The sequence below is a fragment of the Botryllus schlosseri genome, chromosome 7 (assembly GCF_051294905.1).
Source record: "Botryllus schlosseri isolate E-star chromosome 7, Bs_hap1, whole genome shotgun sequence".
In the NCBI taxonomy this organism is placed as follows: Eukaryota; Metazoa; Chordata; class Ascidiacea; order Stolidobranchia; family Styelidae; genus Botryllus; species Botryllus schlosseri.
This window is the reverse complement of record NC_137242.1, coordinates 7,615,013-7,636,364: the sequence shown is the minus strand read 5'-3', so window position 1 is coordinate 7,636,364 and position 21,352 is coordinate 7,615,013. Positions and strand designations below refer to the sequence as shown.

At 41.5% G+C, this 21,352-nt stretch overlaps 2 protein-coding genes across 2 annotated transcripts; one reads left to right on the top strand and one right to left on the bottom strand.

The window, feature by feature from the left end:
* Positions 1 to 1,446: 1,446 nt before the first annotated feature.
* LOC145443161 (uncharacterized) lies at positions 1,447 to 3,551 on the top strand. The gene is made up of 4 exons (XM_080321153.1): positions 1,447 to 1,638; positions 1,715 to 1,876; positions 2,973 to 3,164; positions 3,435 to 3,551. Exons 1-4 carry the CDS (start codon positions 1,625 to 1,627, stop codon positions 3,460 to 3,462), a joined length of 396 nt encoding a protein of 131 aa, XP_080177279.1. The 5' UTR covers positions 1,447 to 1,624; the 3' UTR covers positions 3,463 to 3,551.
* A 6,593-nt stretch (positions 3,552 to 10,144) lies between these two features.
* On the bottom strand, positions 10,145 to 14,653 carry LOC145443160 (double-headed protease inhibitor, submandibular gland-like). Its single transcript, XM_080321152.1, has 6 exons — positions 14,504 to 14,653; positions 14,399 to 14,427; positions 14,219 to 14,331; positions 10,735 to 10,795; positions 10,433 to 10,545; positions 10,145 to 10,305 (listed from the first exon to the last, which is right to left on the bottom strand). The coding sequence occupies exons 1-6, from the start codon at positions 14,553 to 14,555 to the stop codon at positions 10,278 to 10,280; spliced, it is 396 nt and encodes a 131-aa protein (XP_080177278.1). The 5' UTR covers positions 14,556 to 14,653; the 3' UTR covers positions 10,145 to 10,277.
* Positions 14,654 to 21,352: the final 6,699 nt, after the last annotated feature.

Genomic DNA, 21,352 nt, shown 5'->3' with positions numbered 1-21,352 from the left:
CAGCGACACTTGGGATGTTGCTGACTAAAATATCAGTTCCGACGCATTGACAGATCCTGGGTCCAGTCACATTTTCAGTAAATCGTCGTACATTACGATAAACTAAAATAGTAGCGAAATTTTTCTTCACACTTTGCGTGTTTAATTGTCACACGATTTCTTGCTTGGTAGCCTACCCCCTACTGAAAATGAAAAAAAAAACGCCTAATTTACCCGATTGAGTCTAACTGTATTCGCAATTACGGGAGAAAGTCTTTTCGCGTTTGCGCTCGCATAAAGATCGTCGACGGTGAAATGTAGGCACAAAATGATTGTCGCATATTATCGGAGACCTTCGATATAAATGTGGCCAGACGCCGAATAGTCGTGTCCTTGCAAACGGAGCCTAGCGGACGGTATACAATAGACCCGCAACTCAAGTAATAATATTATTGACCTAGTTTATTTATAAACTTGGAAAATTTTACCCGCTTGGCGCGGCTAGTGAACCGCGCACTCGTTTGTCAATTCCATGCGCCTCTTTAGCCGAAAAGGTTGGTCATTCCTGGTGTATATAGATTACTAATCTACCCATAGGTTAGTTATCTATAGTAATCTAGAGTCTGTCAGCGGTCAGCAACATCCGATGTATGTAGCAACGAAGACATATAGGTGCCGCTGCGCCGGCTTGTGACGTCATACTCAATAATTGTCAATTGTCGACATCATCATAGTTGCACTAGAACGAACTTTACTATATGCCATTGCTGTTCGCAGCATTAAAATTCATGCCTGGTGTTCAATTATGATAAATCAACAGATGTGATTGTTGCATATATGCATATAGCATCTTATGAAATAGGTCGGAGCCGGAGCTACTCCTCAAATAACGGGCTCCAGCTCCGGCTCCGGCTCCGGCTGAATTTTATGTAGAGCTCCGGCTCCGGCTCCAGCTCCGGTGAAAATGCCCGGCTCCGGGGCTCCAGCTCCGGGCTCCGGCTCCGGCTCCAAAGCCCTGGTGCGAACCGCTGAAAAGTTCTGGTTCGTGTGAACGCGAGCCTTTTTGAAAGGTTCTATGTGTAGGCCTATATGTATTTTATACGTTGTGGAAAATTCCAATCCGAAATATATTATTACGAGTAGACGAAAAGCGCATATCATGTTTTGTATTCCTATAGCCTTTCCTGAGTTCAGTTGCAACCCGACCATTTGATTCTATGTTTTATGATGTCATAATTATTACGAAAGAAAGCGCCTATGGTTTCGACATGTGTAATCAAATTTCAAATTTATATCTATGGTCTACCAAAATTGGGGATTCCAAGGGATGAGACAAGCGTCACAGTTTATATATGCTGAGATAAAATAGGACAAAAGATATGAGCGGAACATGCGTTGTAATTTTTATAGGTATCGTTCGACGGTAGTGAGAAATCCACTCGATTGCCGGACTAGATCAGTACATGTTACACCACGACTGAGAAATATTTACATTTTTACGATGTATCCACAGTAAAGCGTGATGCTGGCAAAGCGAATAAAAATTATATAAATCGACGTTCTCTTGAGAGTAAGATTCACAAGCCACAATAGCTAGCTAACAGACCATCTTCAATTTCTCGCTATATTTCCGACAAGTATATCAATGGACGCACTGAGGTCAGTTGAATTTGCAGTTTCAGTGGGACAAACAATCATGACACGGGGTGTCAAATTCTTATTTGTCCGCATGAAGGTTTCTGTTCATACTTCTGTCCGTCACCATGGGTGTTCGTGGAATTCGGGACCGGATACATAGTGACGAGTGCGGGCTTGGACAAAGGTTTTTACGAGCTAATTGCACCAAAACGCGGAGAGAATATAACGGCAACGGATTCGTGCCTTTCCATTCGTTCGAGTAAGTTGACGGTTCATTGCGCGACTACAGACCAATTATACAGAATATGACAGATAGGCAAAAGGTGTTACTTATTCCAATGATACGAATCAGTGGCGTAGCAGCCACTTGGCGGTTCTGGCTCTGCGCCAGGGGCGGCAGGCTCCAAGGGGCGGCAAAATGAGCTTGCTCAGTAGGGCTCTTCAAAAATGACTTTTTTCTAAAATCGTACTGGCTACTTGATAAAATTTTTAGGTTACCTAATTTAAGCCTACACGCCAAATTTGGTTCAATTCCAACTAGTAGCCGCATCGCTACAGGAGAAGAAAGTTTCTATTTAGTATACAAAAATAAATAACAAAAAATTTGAAAATTTTCTGTTCACCCCAGGAAAGTGTTAGGTTGTCTATAGAAACGATGTTCACCAAATTTGGTTCAATCCCAGACAGTGGAAGTGGAGTTATTGCCGTCGAAAAATTGGGATTTGAATAAAATAGCATTTACGGTGGGCACCAAAATAATAAATAATTAAAGAATTGGTCACCATAAATACTATTTTATTCATAATTCAAATACCTGATGAAAATATCTGATTAAAATGGCAAACTTTTCCCACCTCGTGGTCGGTTGACTAAAAAAAGGGCCCTCTTTCCGTCATAATAAGTGATACTTGAATCCTCGATTGAAAGCCTAATGCTCGATTATGAAGGGAATCACCCAGGTCCATCCCTAATCATAGCTGGAGGCAGGCCCGGGCATTTTACGTTCGTAGGGTCAAATACGGTCCGGGACCGAACTCTGATTAGCCTGCGAAAAGTTGCTTGGGATATAGAAAATAAACCTACCATTAAATGTTAATTTGTGTACTAAAACCACTGGTTGCGTATACATTAAACCGGAAATGCGTTTACTTTGAAGCATGCTTATTTATGTGTCGTGTGCAATGTCCGTATCCTGATCTACGTTTGACGGACTCTTAATCTATACATACATCCAGGAAACCCGTCGAGTAAGTTGAACTAAAGCTAAGAGTTTTAAAATTAAGTATAAGATGCGGATCTCCCAAACAAATAATGTACTGATTCAGTTTTAAATCGTTATGCGTTTTTTTTTTCAGAGTGAGTTGTCCTGACTACGAAATGCAATCAGACACAATTAAGTTCACCTGCGTGAAGTGTGCTAATCACTGCATCCACCCGTTCTCAAGGCATGTCTACGGACGCGCGTATGTTCCCGAGACAATCGTTGTACGCTTGCAGTATGATATTTACGAAGACTTTGGGTACTTTGATGTTCCCGTGTCATGCAGGTATGATGCCATGTGAGTAGATTAACTATAAATGTCTTTCGCAATGCGTAATGCGCATTCGGCCGGCGATGCTGAGGTTTACCTGTGTGTTATATCACGTGACCCGTCTGATCAAATGAGTACATGTCCTACCCATACAGGCTCTTTGGAACAATGCAGTACATAGTGCATCCACATTCTGCGTGGTACACATTCTAAGTGCACCATTTTAAGTGCACCGTCCAGTCATTCCACCGCATCGTTATTAATCTTGTTTTACTCTCTTTTTAGATGTATCAAAGCGGGGGCTTACAGATAGCAGCAATATCACAACGTTCTGAGCGCTTTCGTTCTGCGCGATTTCTATCTAACCTCCGCTAAGAACACCGCATGTATAATGTACAATGTGAGGGTGTGACTAGTGTGAGGGTTCGCTTTATATTTCACAGACTGGAGTGATCGCGGCATTCATGAATTTACCTGCATTTTTCTCCATATCTTGTATATATTCTATCAAGGTTATTCACCGCCTCTTGCGCTCCCAATAAACGTACTCTCATAGCGACTAGCTGGTATTATATTACGGAAATCGTCACCGAATCCAATGGCTTATTTCTAGTGTATCAATGGTAGGCGATGAGTCACTTATTCCGGTAGATGGCATCCACTTTATGAATGATAGAATTAAGTCACTCGAATCATGCAGGCCTATATATACATTCCAAACTTGTGTATGTGTATAGGCCTATCACACGAGACATTCATTTGCCATTAGGTAAAATTATAGACTCGGCGGTACTGTTTTTTCTTCACTGATCCCAATGGAGCTGTCTTGCTCGCAAAAGACTTCTCAGATCGAGTCAACTCCATCTCATGCCAACGTATGAGAGAAAACATTATCAACGAAATTTCCCAAAACTCACTTTCTTCGTCGATCAGTAGTGTATGTTTCATAGGTTAATTAGCAGGTACGAGACATAGAGTTTGCGATATTGTTCTTAAAGTAATTCCTCTGCGAATCATGGTGCGTTTAAACTATATACTATGCCCTTTTCCGCACCATAGAGTCTACCAATATCACTTTATATGGAACTAAACAACCGATTCCTAGTAATATTATTGAAATACTACAGATTACACATGCTCATCACACGCGTGGGCTAGGGTGGCTGGTAGCCTAGCGATTGTATTTGTCAGTTACGAAGTCATACTTTTTATGAGCATGAGCACTCAGATTGCCCTTCTCCATACTGAGATCATGTATAGGCTATTCGGCGATATTTATTTCCGTCGAATTAAGCTACTGGGCCATCGTGCAGAGTAGTTCCCAGTAGTTCCCACATCATTTTCGGGAGTAAATTTTCGAAATTGCAGTAACATGTTGTGATTGACACAGGGAGTTCGCCTGTACTCAGTGCTGTACCCTGTAACATGCCTCTTCACCACCTTACCCTTTATTGATCGTTCTGTTGGCAGTTTCTCATTCAGTGTGTATTTAACAATTTTCCATTTTCATTTTTTTCATCATTAATATTATAATATACAGATGAATATATGAATTGTAGCCTTGCTGAGAACCATCATTACATAATATATGTCAGGAAATGAGGTTAGCTGCGACAGGCTGTGAACCAGGGATATCTATATATCCCCGTTGTATAATTACGCCTTAAGTGTGAAGATACCACCGTAAAAACATGCGATATGATCATACGGACGATTTTCACCCGATATGGTCGATGTATACAATATGTGGATTGGCTATAACCCACGAAATCCTCGTTGCTGCAACAGTTATAGCATGCAGATGTAAATCATTGTTACGGGATGGGTGTTCTGATGATGATGGCTGTCCACCGTGAAAATGCATTATTAACGATATAGTCCCGGTTACCGGTATTGGTCGGAAGCCTTTTTCGTCGAAGGAACGACATATGCCCTTTAATTTCAATTGTCAATCTACTATGACGACATTAATTAAAAACAAAAACAGTGAAAACATGATTTAAACAAGGGCCATGTTTGTTTTAAATTGATTTTTGTTTGAAATACGACCCTATAGTTCAGCGGTTCTCAACCTTTTTTGACACGCGCCTCTCTCGGCGACGGTCAAAAAAAATCGCGCGCCCCTGACTCCCCTTACATTTATCGTCATGTCAAAAAGAGCACATCATCTAATATCGAGGTGGGCAACCTTCCTGCTAATCATGACCGCATTTCGATTACTTATGTAGCCTAAGGCCGCATTCCAGGGCATAGCCGCAATGAACGATCTGGACGCAAAATACATATGGTAAACTGTCAATATCCATTCCCGGTGAACTCCGGACTATTCTACTTTTCACAACGGCCTATTGTGCGCACCGAAATCGCGAGTGGCAATGTTATGAATAGTTGCTGAGAGTGCATATTGTCGCGCCAAGCGCGAAAATTTTTCAGAGCCGCGAATGAATTGTTATTTCTTGAGGATTCCCATTCCTGCTCCAATTAAAAAGGGCGCAACTGCATTAAAATCGAAAAATGAAGTCTTGTTGAATTGCGCGGAGCGCGAGGAAAATTTCAAGATTAAATAAAATCTCTCGAAAATTCGGGAGTGAATTCGTAATTGCAATTTGCATGTCCACGGCTGCCAACACATACCAATTGAATTAGGCGTCGACGGTCGCACAAATTCCCTTCTACGGCCGTATGCAGCCATACGGGCTGCACACCCCTGATCTAATAGTATACATAAGGTATATCTTACGCCAGTTTTGAATCCGCATTCCAGTTGTTTAGTCTTTTACATTGCTGACAAACCTCCCCAAACTTGTTTGAAAATAACAAAAAAAACATTGAAAAGGACATCAATTAATTTCAAGGTAGGTTGTAGTGCGGATCATGGACTGGAGCCGGATTGGATATCCGGCCGGATTTTTACAATTTTGACCGGACCGGATCGGAGCCGGATCAGTACTTTTTCTGTTACGGCCGGAGCCGGATCGGAGCCGGATCACTACTTTTTTGATCCGGCCAGAATCTTTATGGATAAGCATAACTTTTATAACTATATAACTACTAACCAACCACATGTAAATAACCACCAATCCAGTGTAAACATTAACGAGGCATATTTATCAATTCACGGAACCTCCGTACCGAGTAGGGCCGCATTTCTGGCCGGACTTTTTCATTTTTGGCCGGAACCGGATTGGAACCGGATCAGTACTTTTCCTGATGCGGCCGGAGCCGGATCGGAGCCGGACCAGAGAATTGCACAACCGGATCGGAGCCGGACCAGAGAATTTGTCGATCCGCTCCGCAGTAGTAGGTTGCACTGAGAATAATCCTGATGCTGGTAGTGACTACAAAGAGCACGGCGTCGTTCTGTCCTGCCATGCTAAATTTGATCAGTTTTGGAAATGAATTAAATTGTGTTGATTTAGAGCCAAATTGAGGGCGAAACCGGGCAACCTATATTGCATCTTAATCTGTCTTAGGCAGTGCAGTTCGCCAGCTATCAACAACAGCTACCTAGCGCACAGAGATTTAGGCTACTGCCAAAGCTATAAAGTAATGAATGACTTGCACGTAGGAATTTCACTAAATCTTCAAAGAAAATCAAAAAGTTGCTCAAATGAAGTTGAAGTCAGCCTATACTCCGTTGAGCGCGACTGCTGGAGTTTGAGTTTGGCAAGCTTTCTAGAATACGAATTAAGTTTAATCTTCAATAATCGTATCTTCAGAATGGTTGTGAAACACATGTTTAGTCACAATTTATACAGACATTAACAAAATTGACAAAAATTTCTCGCGCCCCTCCTGAGAGCCTCCCGCGCCCCCCAAGAGGAGCGCGACCCCCAGGTTGAGAACCCCTGCTATAGTTGATACCTTCCAGCATTTTCCGAATTGCCCTACCAACACAAACACCCGCCGGGAATGATCATTGATTGCTGTGTGGCTGAGACTGCTATATAATATTATTCTGCTATTGCTCAGCTATCCTCTCTCTACGATATTGCGGAAATCGTTATTCGTCATTCGATTAGTTGGCCTATTTCTAATATACCATTAGTATACAGAAGTGTTTTCAACCTGTTTGAACTTCACTCGCACTTTTTTGTAAAATAAATTTCTTTCGCACAAACTAACCGAAAATTGTTATACAACAAGAAGATGAAAATACTTAACAACGTTTTGTTCAGATGTGCAAGAAATTGGCTACTGTGTAGCTTAAGCTATCAAGTGCTAAACACGTTGTTGGGTTTTGTTCTAGAACGTCTACTATAGTGCTTGGATGACAAGGTCTTCAAATCTTTTCTGTACTCCTATAAAAAATACAGCGTATTTTTCGCGAGTGAAAAATGCTTGCTGGCAGAAGGTCCCGGAGACTACAGTTCGTTGAAAGGGCGAAAATCACATGTTTATGTAGAGGATTTTGCCTGGTGGTGGGAAAACAACGTCCAAAACTATTAAGGTCAGAAGCCACATTATAGCTCGCTAATTTACCACTCTCTCTCGCGAGTAAATGAGAAGAGCAAAGAAAGTCACGATACCGTGTGTTCGGCTCTTTATTTGCTCAATCTAACTTCAAAGTTCCTAACAGTTCAATAACCATAAAGCAGATTTCTAGTCCACGACCAAAATTTGAGTTTTGGTGTCATCTCGCGACTCGGGCCTCACACACGAAAAAGAATGCATTTTAAATATTATATTAGTAGTCTGCTACGATCCTACGGGCATGTTATGCTATACAGAACGCGCGTACCACATTTGTACCCACCACAGCTCTACCAAACATGTCTGACGCACGCGATTTCAAATTAGGGCGAATTAAATTCCTCTGCGTGTCGCATTTGGTCTACTGTCCCCAGGGTGACCAACCCGTGGCCTTCGGGTTACATGTGTCCCGCAAGAAGGTTTTGAGTGGCCCGCGGGGTCATTTTCGAAATTAGTCATATTATCAACAACAACAAAAAATAATATAGCACAGGTAATTAATTGTGAACTTGCAAGGCCCACCAAAAATTTGATTCGCCTGACCGTGATGAAATTTGGTATTTTGATTGCTAACATATCAGACCCAGCGCATTAGCGTAACCATGGGCCAGCTACGCTTTCATAGATCTTCGTATATATGACCATAAAGTAGAATATTTCGCGGTAGAATTATTTGACTTGGAAATCAATGGTTCGTAAATCTCATGTGGCCTTTTGGCCGAAAAGGTTGGCAAACCCAACTCAGATTGTAAACACGGAACTATTCGGTGCCGACTGCCGACCATTTCGACAACGGAGCATATCCATATCGAAAGTTTTGGCCCACCAACGACGGTTATTTTTGGCCTAAGTTTTGTCACCGCTGTTTTTTTTGGCACCACATTTGATCAGCGGCAATGTTGGCCAAAACTTCACGCCTTCACAGGCCCCGACGCTTACGGGTTGGGCTCGAAATGAATGTGTCTCATAGGCCCGAGGTCGCTCGTTGCACACCCCTACCCTATTGCATCCCCAGCGTCTTCGACGATGTTTTCCTGAGAAACCAGTCGCAGAAATCGTATCATAAATCCAAACCAAGTTGTGTAATACCAAGATCGACACATTCTCATGATACAAGAGATCGATCCGGCACCGTGTCGCCCCTAAATAATACCTTTTGCGACCCATACTTCAATAACCCTTGAATGCGTAAAAATTTGTGTTACAGTAACTTGCAAATTTTAGTCTGTAATGATGGCATTTACTATTATCTTCGCGTCTCGCGCTAATCGAACTGATATTACAAAAACATAATAATTATTCAGCGAAAGAAAACAGAAAGTCAATTTGACGTCATTTTTTCAGCTTGTTGCAGGCTCAGACGTGGTGACTGTTGTATACTGTATGCTTGCCACTATACCCGCTTTCGAACCAGGCTTTTGATATCGTAATCATTATAGTGATAAATATTAATTCACTGCGACTGGTGAGAGGCAGAGTTATTGTCAAAGCTACGATTAGTGGTGCGTCGTAAGTAAAACATGTTTTCACAATTGCTTCGCTACAACAAAAAATAGGGAGACACTGCTCTTGAATTTACTATTAGGTTTCTTTGAATTCGTGCACGTCACATAAAGTAACAATTATTTACGATTTTCGTCCGCATTCATTCGTATTTTCACCCGTACCACGTTTGTCATCATCACTGCAATTTTTTTATACGGACAAGTGCGTACCATCCCACAGGTTGCATAAGAAAATTACTGACCCGGGTCATCGGTGCGGTTTCCCTGGCCTAAATGCTCTAACAGTTACCCCTAAATGCTCGACAGTTACGCTGATGAAGATTCATCATGACACTTTAACATCATGTAGCTACTGAGTTACCCCAGAGGTGGTCAACGTAGTCAAGAAAGCTACTCAAGTAGAAGTAGAAGTAGCGACGAAAAAATCTACTCAAGTACGAGTAGAAGTACTTCTTCCATAAGCAACCTAAAACTACTTGAAGTAGAAGTACAATTTACTGACTTTAAAAGTACTCAAGTAAGTAAGTAGTTGTGAAAACGATCCTAATTCGTTCACATGGATTGTAAAAGGGTGCAAATTGAGCTATGCAAAAGGTGACGAGCTTGATTCATATTGATGCATACCAGCAGGTATCCAATTTTCGATAGCATAATCATTCGTCCACATACCGGTCACTCCGTATCCACTGTGCGCGAAGCGCGACGAGAATTCTTGGCTTTACTTTTATGAAAATTAAATGTTGATACTGATACGTGAAAACAGCCCCGAAATTTCTCAGGCTATCTTCCTGATTGGAAGATTGAACTACTTCTACTTGACAAACTGAAAATAGCGAAAATTAAGTAAGTAGATCACAAAATATTACGAAGTAGAAGTAGAAGTAGCGAAAATCAGATCTACTTGAGTAAGTACCAGAAGTAGAGGAAAACTACTTGAATACTTGGAAAAAGTAGTAGTACTTCGTTACTGACCACCTCTGTTACCCCTATATAATATCGAATACATGGACCACCGTGTAGTAGTAGAGAGTACAGTATGTATTTAGAGAAAGACGTATAAGCGCGCACAATATAAGAAAACTGTCCACGTTTACGTCGGATCCGGTTTTTATGTCATCATCCACCTATCTCGTCGAGCACATAATGGACATCAACAGGCTCCACTGGCGAACCGAATCCTGAAAAAAGTGAATATTGGTGAGGACTACTCTAAACTCGTCATGTATGTAGTTAACATGAATTTTGAGCTATAGCCCACATAACCTCAAATGAATATTAAACTATAGTATGTACAATCACATATACCATTTCTTCCCCTTGCATGAGAGACATTTGTTGTCGTAGTCCATCTTGGTTTGCACACACACTGGAGCGAGTTCCATGGTGCATACTCCATTTGTTTCCCTTGTCAAGCATTTCTGGGAAAATTATGAGCTCTGTAAATCTAAATAGCGGGAATATTGTTGATTTAGAGAGGAATTAATTTTTTTTTTCTCTTTTCCATCATGCGACGGGGGATTGGAAATTCTCCTATATGGTGTCAAACGCGAGCCACTTTATATGTAAAACTCCACGGTTTGGAATCACAATGTATGATATAAACTCACGTGTTTTTGTGGACTCGTCCATCCGACTCTCTCGTCACATGGCCCATCCCAGTAGCGTATTCTGCAAAACAAATTTTCTATCAGTTTACTGAATTTAATGTGGTACATATGGACCAGCTTTTCATATCTGACTCTACAGTTACGCTCTCCACAGGATATGATGGAGCGCGCAGTACCACTACCACATGCATAATTGAAATGAGTCGAGTCGGGTGGTAAGAGCCTCTCTTTTTCGAGCACCGACATTATGTCTCCCTAATGACGAAGAACCATTTCATCCCCAGGAAATATCGTTTCAACACTAAGGCCTATACTTCCCACCGTGAAATAGCCTACTTGTGGCTTTGTTGGCTATATATACCACAACATCAAAAACATGTAACATGAGAGTGCGCATATGATCATGGAAACGTCTTCATAGTAGCGACATTGCAACGAAGCGCGGTGGGTCATAGGAGTGATCAACAAATATTGATTTTGTTATGTGTAGCTAGAATTATTTTGATTGTGACAGTGTAAAAGATACAAATTTGAATTTGCAATTCTTACTGCACACGATGTCATAATGACTTCTACTCGATTTCGACCAGCCATATACCTATTATATCAGATGTAATATATGGTGTGCTGCATTTTTGTATGTAAATGTACACGTTGTCCGAATGTGTACATTTCTAGTGTTCCGTTTTATGGGCAACGTTAACCTATATGCCAGTGGTCGGGAACCTATGGCTCGCGAGCCATATATGGCTCTTTTGGGCATAAGATATGGCTCTTTGACAAATTTATAATTTTGTACATAATTTGTCAATATTGCTGCAACTTGTGATGATAACTTCCAAGGTATTTAAAATCAGTTGCTCTATCGCGGGTGAGGCTTGGCCCGTCTGTGCCTCGTCTGTTCCTTAACTCTCCTTTTTCGCGCTTTATTTCCGAACGATGAATATGAAAATTCCGTGATTTTGGGAATAAAATGCTTAAATTCAAAGCATTCGTAAACATTGATAAAAAATATCAATAATCAATTGAAGGTTTCACAATTTTCCATCGCTCATCACTGACGACCTGTGAGACACTGCCTCACTTGCCTCCCATAACCCCACGTATCTGACGTATCACACCCTGCAGTGGGTATGTACTGCTGTAGTGACCATGCTTGGCTCCAGCTACGCAAATGAACAAAAAATATGGGGCACGCAATGAATCCCATATATTAGTGCTACCAATAAGTCAATTGTGACGTAACAGTTGATTGACATGTATGGCTCTTTTGGAGTTACAGATGAAAATAATAGGTCAAAATGGCTCTTCGTTAGAAAAAGGTTCCCGACCACTGCTATATGCGAATGTATAAGAAACTAAATACAAGTATTAACTCGTTTAGAACGTGGAGGACTTATGGTTTCCCGACATGCAACACTTTAGCATGAGTTACTTTGGCATGCGGTTTCACAAACCCAAAACTTTCCCATTCACTGATATCAACACTTATATTTAACCTAACCCCAAACCTCAATACCTCAAACCTTACCCGACCCTAACCAAAAAGGTGACGCATGCCTAATTGCCAGGCCGTGTTATTTTTGGCATTTCAGGAGCCAGATGCCAAAACTGCCAAAAATAAAAATTTGAAAATGCCAAAAATAAGCAATTTTTGGCATATGCCAAAAATAACACGGCCTGCCAAATAGTGTATTTCGTTCGTGGTGTTGTGTTAACAGGACCGCGTTACAAGCGAGAAGAGCGTTTATGAAAGGCAGGTTTCTTAATCTGGGTCCAGCCCACCCATTGGGGTAAAAGCATGGTGTCCTAAATGGTGTGGGCACAGCGTGATTGAACGGCTGACTGCATTTGGTTTACGTCATACTTTCCATTTGTCCAAAGGCAATTTTACGACCATTTTTGACCGGCTCGTCGAGCACTAAATTTGATAAAACGGGTATCAATGAGAAGCTGCCGCAGTACTGTTTATTAAAATATAAATTATATTCTGCTCATGGAGCTGGAACCCCCAAAATCAACCACGATTTTTGCATTGTGATCGAGTTGAACATTGTGACGCAACAAACTGTCAGGCTATTTCTGAGCTGCATAGTCTCGTGTTGCCAGACAGTCTTGTTGCGTCAATGTTCTTAAACAAGCTAACCTTCCCAGGACTCTTCCATGCGAGTTGGTAATATTAAAGCCACCTGAAGTGAAAAAAGTCCTCCGAAAATATATCGGTAGACTGAAGGAGAAATGATAGTCGGGCTACTAAGTAGAATGTGTTGAGAGACAACACAGGAAACTCCTGGAAAAGGATCGGGAAGAAAATTCTTTCCGCGATGAGATCGATGACACTGGCGAAATGATCTCTTTTCACGATGCATGGAAGCCGGTTCGGCCCTCCAAAGATTTTGAAGCTCTGAAAACCTTTTGTGGATGACTGGTAACATTCTTTCCCTCAACGGCTACTGTTGAAGCCGATATTTCCCAGATTCGCTGGGCGAGAAATGAATTTAGCAGAAACTTAGCTGACCTGAGTTTGGAAGCACTGTTACAGTGCAAACGATTTAAGTCTATTCAACAGCTGTAACAATCAGCTGTTGAGCGTGTTTGTTAGGCTTTTCTTTCTTTTTCTTTTTTTGCTTATTGGCACCGAGACCGATAGATACTGCACATGTTGTGGTTTCGTTTGATAATATTAACCTATGAAATCGTTAGGTTTTTTCTTCTTCTTATTGTTTGTTGGCACTGATTATACGTGGATGCTGCACATTTTGTGGTGTCTTTTGACAAACTAGCCCAAATAAAGCGTTTTTGTGACTAATTCGAGGCTGAAACTATCTATTTAGAGGACAATGCCAAAACTGCCAAAAATAAAAATCGAAAAATGCCAAAAATAAGTTATTTTTGGCAGTTTTGGCATATGCCAAAAATAACACGGCCTGCTAATTGCCCAACAACACGAAAACAAGACGCATATTGTCGATACTTGATAGAATGCCTCAGTTTATATTCGGGTTAAATTTCTCTAGCAAAAACGCGAAATGCATGTGCGATCATTTAAAGAGCCGCAATCAAATGCTTAAAGAGCCGCAGTTTGCCCAACCTTACTTTACCGTTGAGCCGACGATGATTTCTAGGGTTCCAGCCACCCTACATCGTACGTCGACTATATTGGGAGCATATCGTCCGAATATGGGCTCATATTACATGTTTCGAAAGTATTTACACAATTATGGTTTTGTTATACAACGTTTGAAAAAATTAACAATTTTGTTTTTTTATGAAAAGGCATTTTTAAAACACCGTTTAAAACATGTCACGTTAGATTTATATACTGACGTCAAGTTCGCCTAAAATCGTTGCTCCTACACTCGTCATTGACTAAACAAGCTTAGGCCTAAATTCAATCGTCAATATTCCATCATCATCATCATATGTGGGACGTTACCAAGTAAACGTGACATCATTTCACAGTAATGTTGAATTTCCCACTTACGATTTCCTTCCCGCGCACCCAGCACATAAGTTGCCCTTGTCACCTTTAACAATCGCGCACACCGGGGCAAATTCGCGAGTGCAGAAGCCTTTTTGTTCCCTTTCCGAGCATTTCTGAAACATAATTACATTAACGAATGATTGCAATGGTGCTGCCCTCAAAACGCATCGATAATCTCACGTATTTTGTGAATGTCCTTTTATCGGCCCCTGCAAATCAGAAGTGATTTTATCAGTTTACTAAATATGAACACACTTTACACAACGACCAAGTGATATTTCTTACATGAACTGCTTAAACAGGTGAAAGCCACGAGCAGAAGTAGCACAAATCTCATGATGCCTCGGTTAGGTTATGCCCTAATACTGGAGAAGTGACGTTATAAGCTTAGACTTATATACTGCTGTGAAATGAAGGAGAAATCTTAATATCATTCAAATAAAAAAAGGAATACTACAGCCCTTAGATCAATGTTCGAAACGGAGCATCCCAATTTGACAGCAACACTCAAGCGAATCGAAGTCACAGTAAATATTTTTTTCACCGTTATGCGGACATTTGTCGACATGGAGTGGAAGTAGGCTACACAACATGGCCGTAAGCCGTATAATATACACAGTGATTTCCTGAGCGCAGTTATATTTTGTATGAATGTTTCCATTTGCTCGCAGCTGAATGGAACCATACATTAAGTTATTTGCACTTACTCAATGTGTAATGTACGTACTGCATGTGTAAGTATTTTATACATGCCTATTTCGAGCTCTTCTCCTATGAGCGACAACCCCATTCACTACGCGGGTACATCATATATACTGGTCAAAATCAGTGACGTGCGGTCCAATGAGGCAGGTGAGGCAGTGCCTCACCTGTCGTCTGGATGAGTAGGTGAAAATTGTGAAACCCCTCCATGAGTCGATGATTATATTGATGTTACACATTGATGTTCATAAATAACTAAATTGGAACATTTTTTTCACCCAACATCATCAATTTGCATCATTATTATTCAAAAATACAGCGCAAAAGGAGAGGTGAGGCACAGGTGAGGCACGGGCGGGTCGTGCCTCACCTGCAACAATGCAATTCATCATAAATAGCTCGGAATTCTTAATAACTGGAATCAATGAAATGCTATAGTCACACTGATTCCGAAAATCTAACTATTAATAGTGTCAGAGCACCAGAACCCCAAAAAATCGCCAAGGAAGGTGACCTTCGCCTTTATTACAGACCAGGGCCGGCCAACCCGTGGCCCGCGGGCCACATGTGGCCCGGGAGAAGGTTTTGAGTGGCCCGCGAGGTAGTTTCCGAAATTTCTAATATCAAAAACGGATTGCACAGATTGTGAACTTGCAAGACCAACCAAAAATTTGATTAGTTTGGCCGCAACACTTGAGATGTGATGACTAAAATATCAGTTCCGACGCATTGACAGATCCATCAGCCAGTCACATATTGGTATATCTTCGTACACTACAATAAAGCAGAATAATTTGCGATAGATTTATCAAAAGTAAAAATTTTCTGCAAGCTTAACGCAACATGTTGTCACTCGATTCCTTGTTTTTAATATTGTTGCCCTTTTTATGAAAATGTAAGAACGCCTGATGTATCAGATTGAGTCTAACGATATTCCCGATTATGGGACGAAGTGTCGTTCAACATATGCGACCTTGCGTTTGCGCTCGCAGTAAGATCGTTGACTATGAAACCTAGGCACGGGAAGATTGACGCATGTTGGCCGCAGCTTTCGATATCGATATGTCCATGCGCCGAATAGCCCAGTCCTCGCAAACTTAGCCCAGCAATAAACGGCAGGCTCGCAATATATTCAAGTGACAATATTATTGACCTGTGAACTTCAAAAAATTTTCGCGCTTCGCGCGGTGAGTGGCCCGCGCAATATTTCGTTAACCGAATGTGGCCCTTTGGCTGAAAAGGTTGGCCAGCCCTGTTACAGACAATGCCATCGTAGAGAAACAATGGCTAGGTGAGGCACAAACGAATCTGCTTCTTGGATTATTCGCTAACAATTGGACAATCGAAACCGAGTGAAACGCGCTACCGATTTCGGAATTAGGGCTGGGCAAAATCGAGTACCTGAGTGATTCGATTCTGAATCACGTAATATGTTTCGAGTCGAGTCGAGTAATCGAGTATCACTCATTATGACGTCACAACAGAATGGACTATGTCGAAGTTAAAATATGTACCTTTTATTCCGTGGCTGCTTTCATGTCGTAGCTTTATACCATGTCTGGTATGGTGCGACAGGGCCAATCAAGGTTTCAAGGCTTCCTCAATGGATAATAGTATCAACACTATAATTCCCGTTAGTAAATTAACTTTCAGTTGCGAGGAGCGTATATTTTCAGTACTCGAAAAATTAGTCTTTTACTACTCGACTCGAATCATTAGAATTAATACTCGATTCAGATTCGAGTACTCGAATCATTGTGCCCAGCCCTATTCGGAATCCAACAGTCTTGTAGAAATTATATAAGATCGAAGCGACGGCCAATGCGTAATGCGAAACCAATACATTCCCATACTTATTATGTAGCTGTTATGTATTTTGCACCCATAGCTACGTTAAATTGTTGTATATGATAGCTATTTGCATAGCCTGCATTGTCGTTGTTGGTGTCCTTTATGCTATGTTCGACTGCAATCCCTTTAACCGTTAATTGTCGTATGTGATTGTGATAGCCATACTTACAACGCCTGCGTTGTTGTTTGTGGTAGTGGTGCCACTCATAAACACTAGATCTATGGTATTTTGACTTGCCCTAGTGAATTTTCTTTCGAAATTCAGCAAATCTAGTGTTTTTTTACTGAATAAAATTTGTAACTGAGGATGCTTTTTTCCTGTTCTTCGAATAATTTACACCAGAAGGCCTACTTGAAAAGATCGTAATTATTATTTGTCTAAACATGCCCATTTGGCACACTAGCGACCAGTCCTACATGTATTATAGAATGTGAAATTGCAACATCTACCAGTGTGCAAAGAAAATGTTATTCACATTTCAAGTCTCTTAACGTGCGTGTTGTTCTTTTGTATGTGGAGGGGGGGGCGTGCCTCACCAGCCGCGAACCTCACCGCACGTCACTGGTCAAAATGTTTACAAGTCAAGATATCCAGTATATATAATGAATTACGGTCATTCAACTTCGAGCAAGCGAAGTATTGGTAATATTATGCGGCTGTCCACTGTATATAACGTATGCAACTATGCATGCAACACGAAATGAAGGTAATCTGGACTTCTAGCTATAGTAGTGAGATAGGAATATATCATCATTCATCAACCGATCTGACGACACATTGAAAGACTATAGGCTACTCCAAATCGCTTCGACACCTTTATATATCATTCATTGCATCGCAATATTGTGGTGATTTGACATGATATATAAAATATATATGAACGGACGATCGTCCTAATAATGTCCACGTAAAGCTAGAGTCGCCGTTACTTCGAAACTACGCATGACTCGCTGTCACGGGTTGGATGCAGTTCTGTGAGTTACGCCTCATAATTATCAGTTTCGCGGTTTCGTGTTTCGTTGTGTGTGTTACTGTACTTTTGAGACAATCTGCTCTCACAGTGGATAGAGGATTGGTGAACTCCTATATTATGAAAGGGTTCTGTATTAATTCAATTTAGTTCAAAATATATGTTGTTTAACTCTATCATATCATAACGATCATTGCTCAGCACGCACACAATTCGAGCGAATCATAGTCCACAAGTAAATAACTGTCACGAACGCACGGGTCTCCACTATAATACATACATCTTCCATCACGACTCACGACACCAATGGAAGTGGCTTCGACCCCGGTTCTGCCCATCTTGTAGGTGTCGGAGGTTTATATGGTCTTCCCATCGCCCAGAGTGAAGGTGCGAAAAAAAGTTGACAGCAATGGTGAAGATACGGACGTTTGAGAGGGAGAGCGATGGTTAGAGAGCGAGAGTTTGAAATTCGTCCGAAAGATTACCAAGTCAAAAATTTCAAACATTGCTGAAGCCATCGTCGTGGAGCACATGACTATTGGCAATAACCACCACTGTTGCATGCATGAAATGAACAAACAAACTAACAAACAGTACATACGACCTATTGGAACGCTACAGGCTATGCTCCAGATGTTATGGTATCGAGCTTGATTTCCACCGAAATTCAATGGCTTATACATTATCTCATATAGGCTACTTATACGAAGTTTGTGGATGTGAAGCCACAACCTCCGAAGTTGAGGTCGATCCTCGTTACGCTCTTATTCTGTCGCGTCTATCGTGACATGGATTGCTGAAGTCCGCTGAAGGATCAATGAGACAACGACTGACAGCAAGACTTACCGCTATCAGCAATGATGTTTTTGGTTGTCCGTTCAACAGTATACTGAGATGAGTTCTCATTTTTGTATGGTTTCCCAAAACTATTTTTGAAGGTTTGTGAATGTTATTTTGATCTTGCCGGTATATGGAGATCACCAAATCACGAGCAATATCAAGTGAGCGTTTCCAATGTCGTAGAGACTGAGACAGTTTCACATACATGCTCTGCGTAACTTATCTACTTGCAAGCTACCTCCATTCAGTGACTAAATGGATAACGCGGGAAAGTCTAACTCAGTGGTTGCCAAAGTGTATGTTAGCGCCCCCTGTGGGCGGTAGCGAGCTCGATGAGGGTTCTAGCTACAAATTAGACGCTGATAGAAGAAGGGGCAACGAGAGTAAAAGTGGGCGTGATGGACCATAGCAAATGTTTGGAAAATCCTCAAATATTAAGCTCTCTATGTGCTATAGAGCAGTGGTTCTCGACCGCCGGTCCGCGGACCGGTGCCGGTCCGCGACGACTTGTCTGCCGGTCCGCAAGATATATTAAAATTGTAAACCCTAATTTCAAGATGCAATATGCTAAACGCTTGTCCACTGATCTGAATAAATTTTAAACTAATTCAGAACTTCGTGAGGTAACATTAGGCCTCGAAACATGTTCCATCTGACTTGAAGCTCAATGTCGCCCGTGACGACATATACGCGCGGACTCGTTAAACCAAGCAGTTTGCACGATTCCTTCAGTTTGTGGATGACCACTGACCAGGTATCGCTGTTGCCAGGTGTTTGCGTGAGGGGCAGTGTATGCGTAGTAGGGATGGTGTGAACCTCTGTAAGGTTCAGGTTCGTGTGAACGCGAACCTTTTTGAAAGGTTCTGTGTGAACACGAACGTGAACCTCGTGACGTCACGTGACGTCATATTGCTAATTCCAACCCTTTCTTTGAATGAAGTGATAGCCTAGTATGCCCTATATTAATGTACACGAGGACTTACCAAGGAATATAAGCTTACGCCTTAACGGTCTTAGCCAGACCGGACAATGTGTTTGGAGTCTGAGTATTGCTACATTGATATTGAGCAGAGTGTACAACGGGTTTCTATGCTCACTACCGATACCACAAACAACAAGTTATGCAGCAGTAGCACGCACCTTAATCGCACGGATTTGGTTTTAATGATACAGTAAAGATATGAAGTCAAGATTGACCCAGTACGACCGTTCGATTTTTTACATCAGAAGACGATATCAATGTCATTGATTGGTTGACTAAGCATCATTCGCTGACTACGTATATCGATTGCGGGTCAGGCTCACAGCAGAGAGTCACTAAATATTCACAAACGGAAAGCTGGATATTCCGAGAAATTTTTGCAACAAAGCAAGTAAAACTTTTAAGGTTTTCGAGGTGCATGGTGCATGCTCGTTTAGTGTTGATTTTTTATGCTGCCAGCACCATGCATGGAGTGGCCCGCAGTTGAAATGCAATAAATTTGAGCCAAAGATCGTATAATGGAGTGAAAATTACAATTTACCAAAAGGTTCACAGTGCAGAACCTACCAAGGTTCTGTTGTGAACGCGAACCTCTAAATTTCCGAGGTTCACACACAGAACGCGAACGCGAACCTCACGTTCACACCATCCCTAATGCGTAGTGTATACGCCTGCTGGTAGTGTGAAATTATCAACATAGTCAGACAAGGTACTTGTTCCGACTCCGAAACGCTTCTTCTCGATATGTCGAAGACAAGAGTATTATTCGAGTGGGCGTGGTCGCTTAAACCAGTGCCTTCGGCGCGAAAGACAGTAATCTACTCTCGGCGTGGCACTTTCACCTGACTCAGCAGACACGCTACCGTAAAATCACATGAATACCATCATGAAGTATTTGATTACGAACAAAACTCCCGAAATCTCACCCTCTAGTATACAGGGGTAGCCAACCTGCAGCCGTAGCAGGACATTTGTTTGGCTGCGACACGTATTTCAATGAGAATGTGAATGTGTGAATTTACGAATTGACTCCAGATTGAACCCCGCGATTCAATGCGATTTCATTTTTCGATTTTGATATAGTAGCGCCATTTGCAATCTGAGCCCCAAAGTACAGATATGATCAGCAGAGAAAAATGATGCATCGTATAAGGAACGAACAACTTGGAATCGTGTGCTCCCCTAAATTTGTTGTTCTTGCGCGTTAGGGTGATTCCAATATCTTTCCACTTATACCGACAATCCTGATGGGAGGTGAAGAAATAGCAGCGACGAAGTGATTATATAATAGCAATTGGCCTACCAGAATATGCATCATCATTTATAACTTGCCCTACGTTTTTGAAAGCACTCCCACCGTCAACTTTACGGTTAAATCTGCTTACATGGGCGGAAAACGGATAAATATTTGATAGGAATATGTGGAACTAGTAATATTAGACGAAATTCAATCGTGAATCTGAAAAAGTAGCTGAGCCCTGTCATTGCGGTATTCATAACATGATCAGTGATCACACACGATTTCGGAACGTATAGTAAGCCGATATGAAAACGTAGATTAGTCTGGAGTTCAACGGAAATGAACATGGACGACAGTCATTGCGGTATTCATAACATGATCACTCACGATTTCGGAACGTATAATATACCGATATGAAAACGTAGATTAGCCCGGAGTTCAACGGAAATGAACATGGACGACAGTCAACATGGGTATTTGACTATTTGGTGTCCAGTTATAGTTCATTACGGATATGCCCTGGACTGAGGCCGTAGGCTAAATAAGTA

Excerpts from the sequence above, each read along its gene's own strand:
- LOC145443160 (XM_080321152.1), bottom strand. The coding sequence starts at position 14,555 with ATGAGATTTGTGCTACTTCTGCTCGTGGCTTTCACCTGTTTAAGCAGT. Across the intron at positions 14,332-14,398 it reads AAAGGACATTCACAAAATAC|AAATGCTCGGAAAGGGAACA; the intron begins GTGAGATTATCG and ends ATTATGTTTCAG. Across the intron at positions 10,306-10,432 it reads TCATGCAAGGGGAAGAAATG|GATTCGGTTCGCCAGTGGAG; the intron begins GTATATGTGATT and ends CACTTTTTTCAG.
- LOC145443161 (XM_080321153.1), top strand. Across the intron at positions 1,877-2,972 it reads GTGCCTTTCCATTCGTTCGA|AGTGAGTTGTCCTGACTACG; the intron begins GTAAGTTGACGG and ends TTTTTTTTTCAG. Across the intron at positions 3,165-3,434 it reads GATGTTCCCGTGTCATGCAG|ATGTATCAAAGCGGGGGCTT; the intron begins GTATGATGCCAT and ends CTCTCTTTTTAG.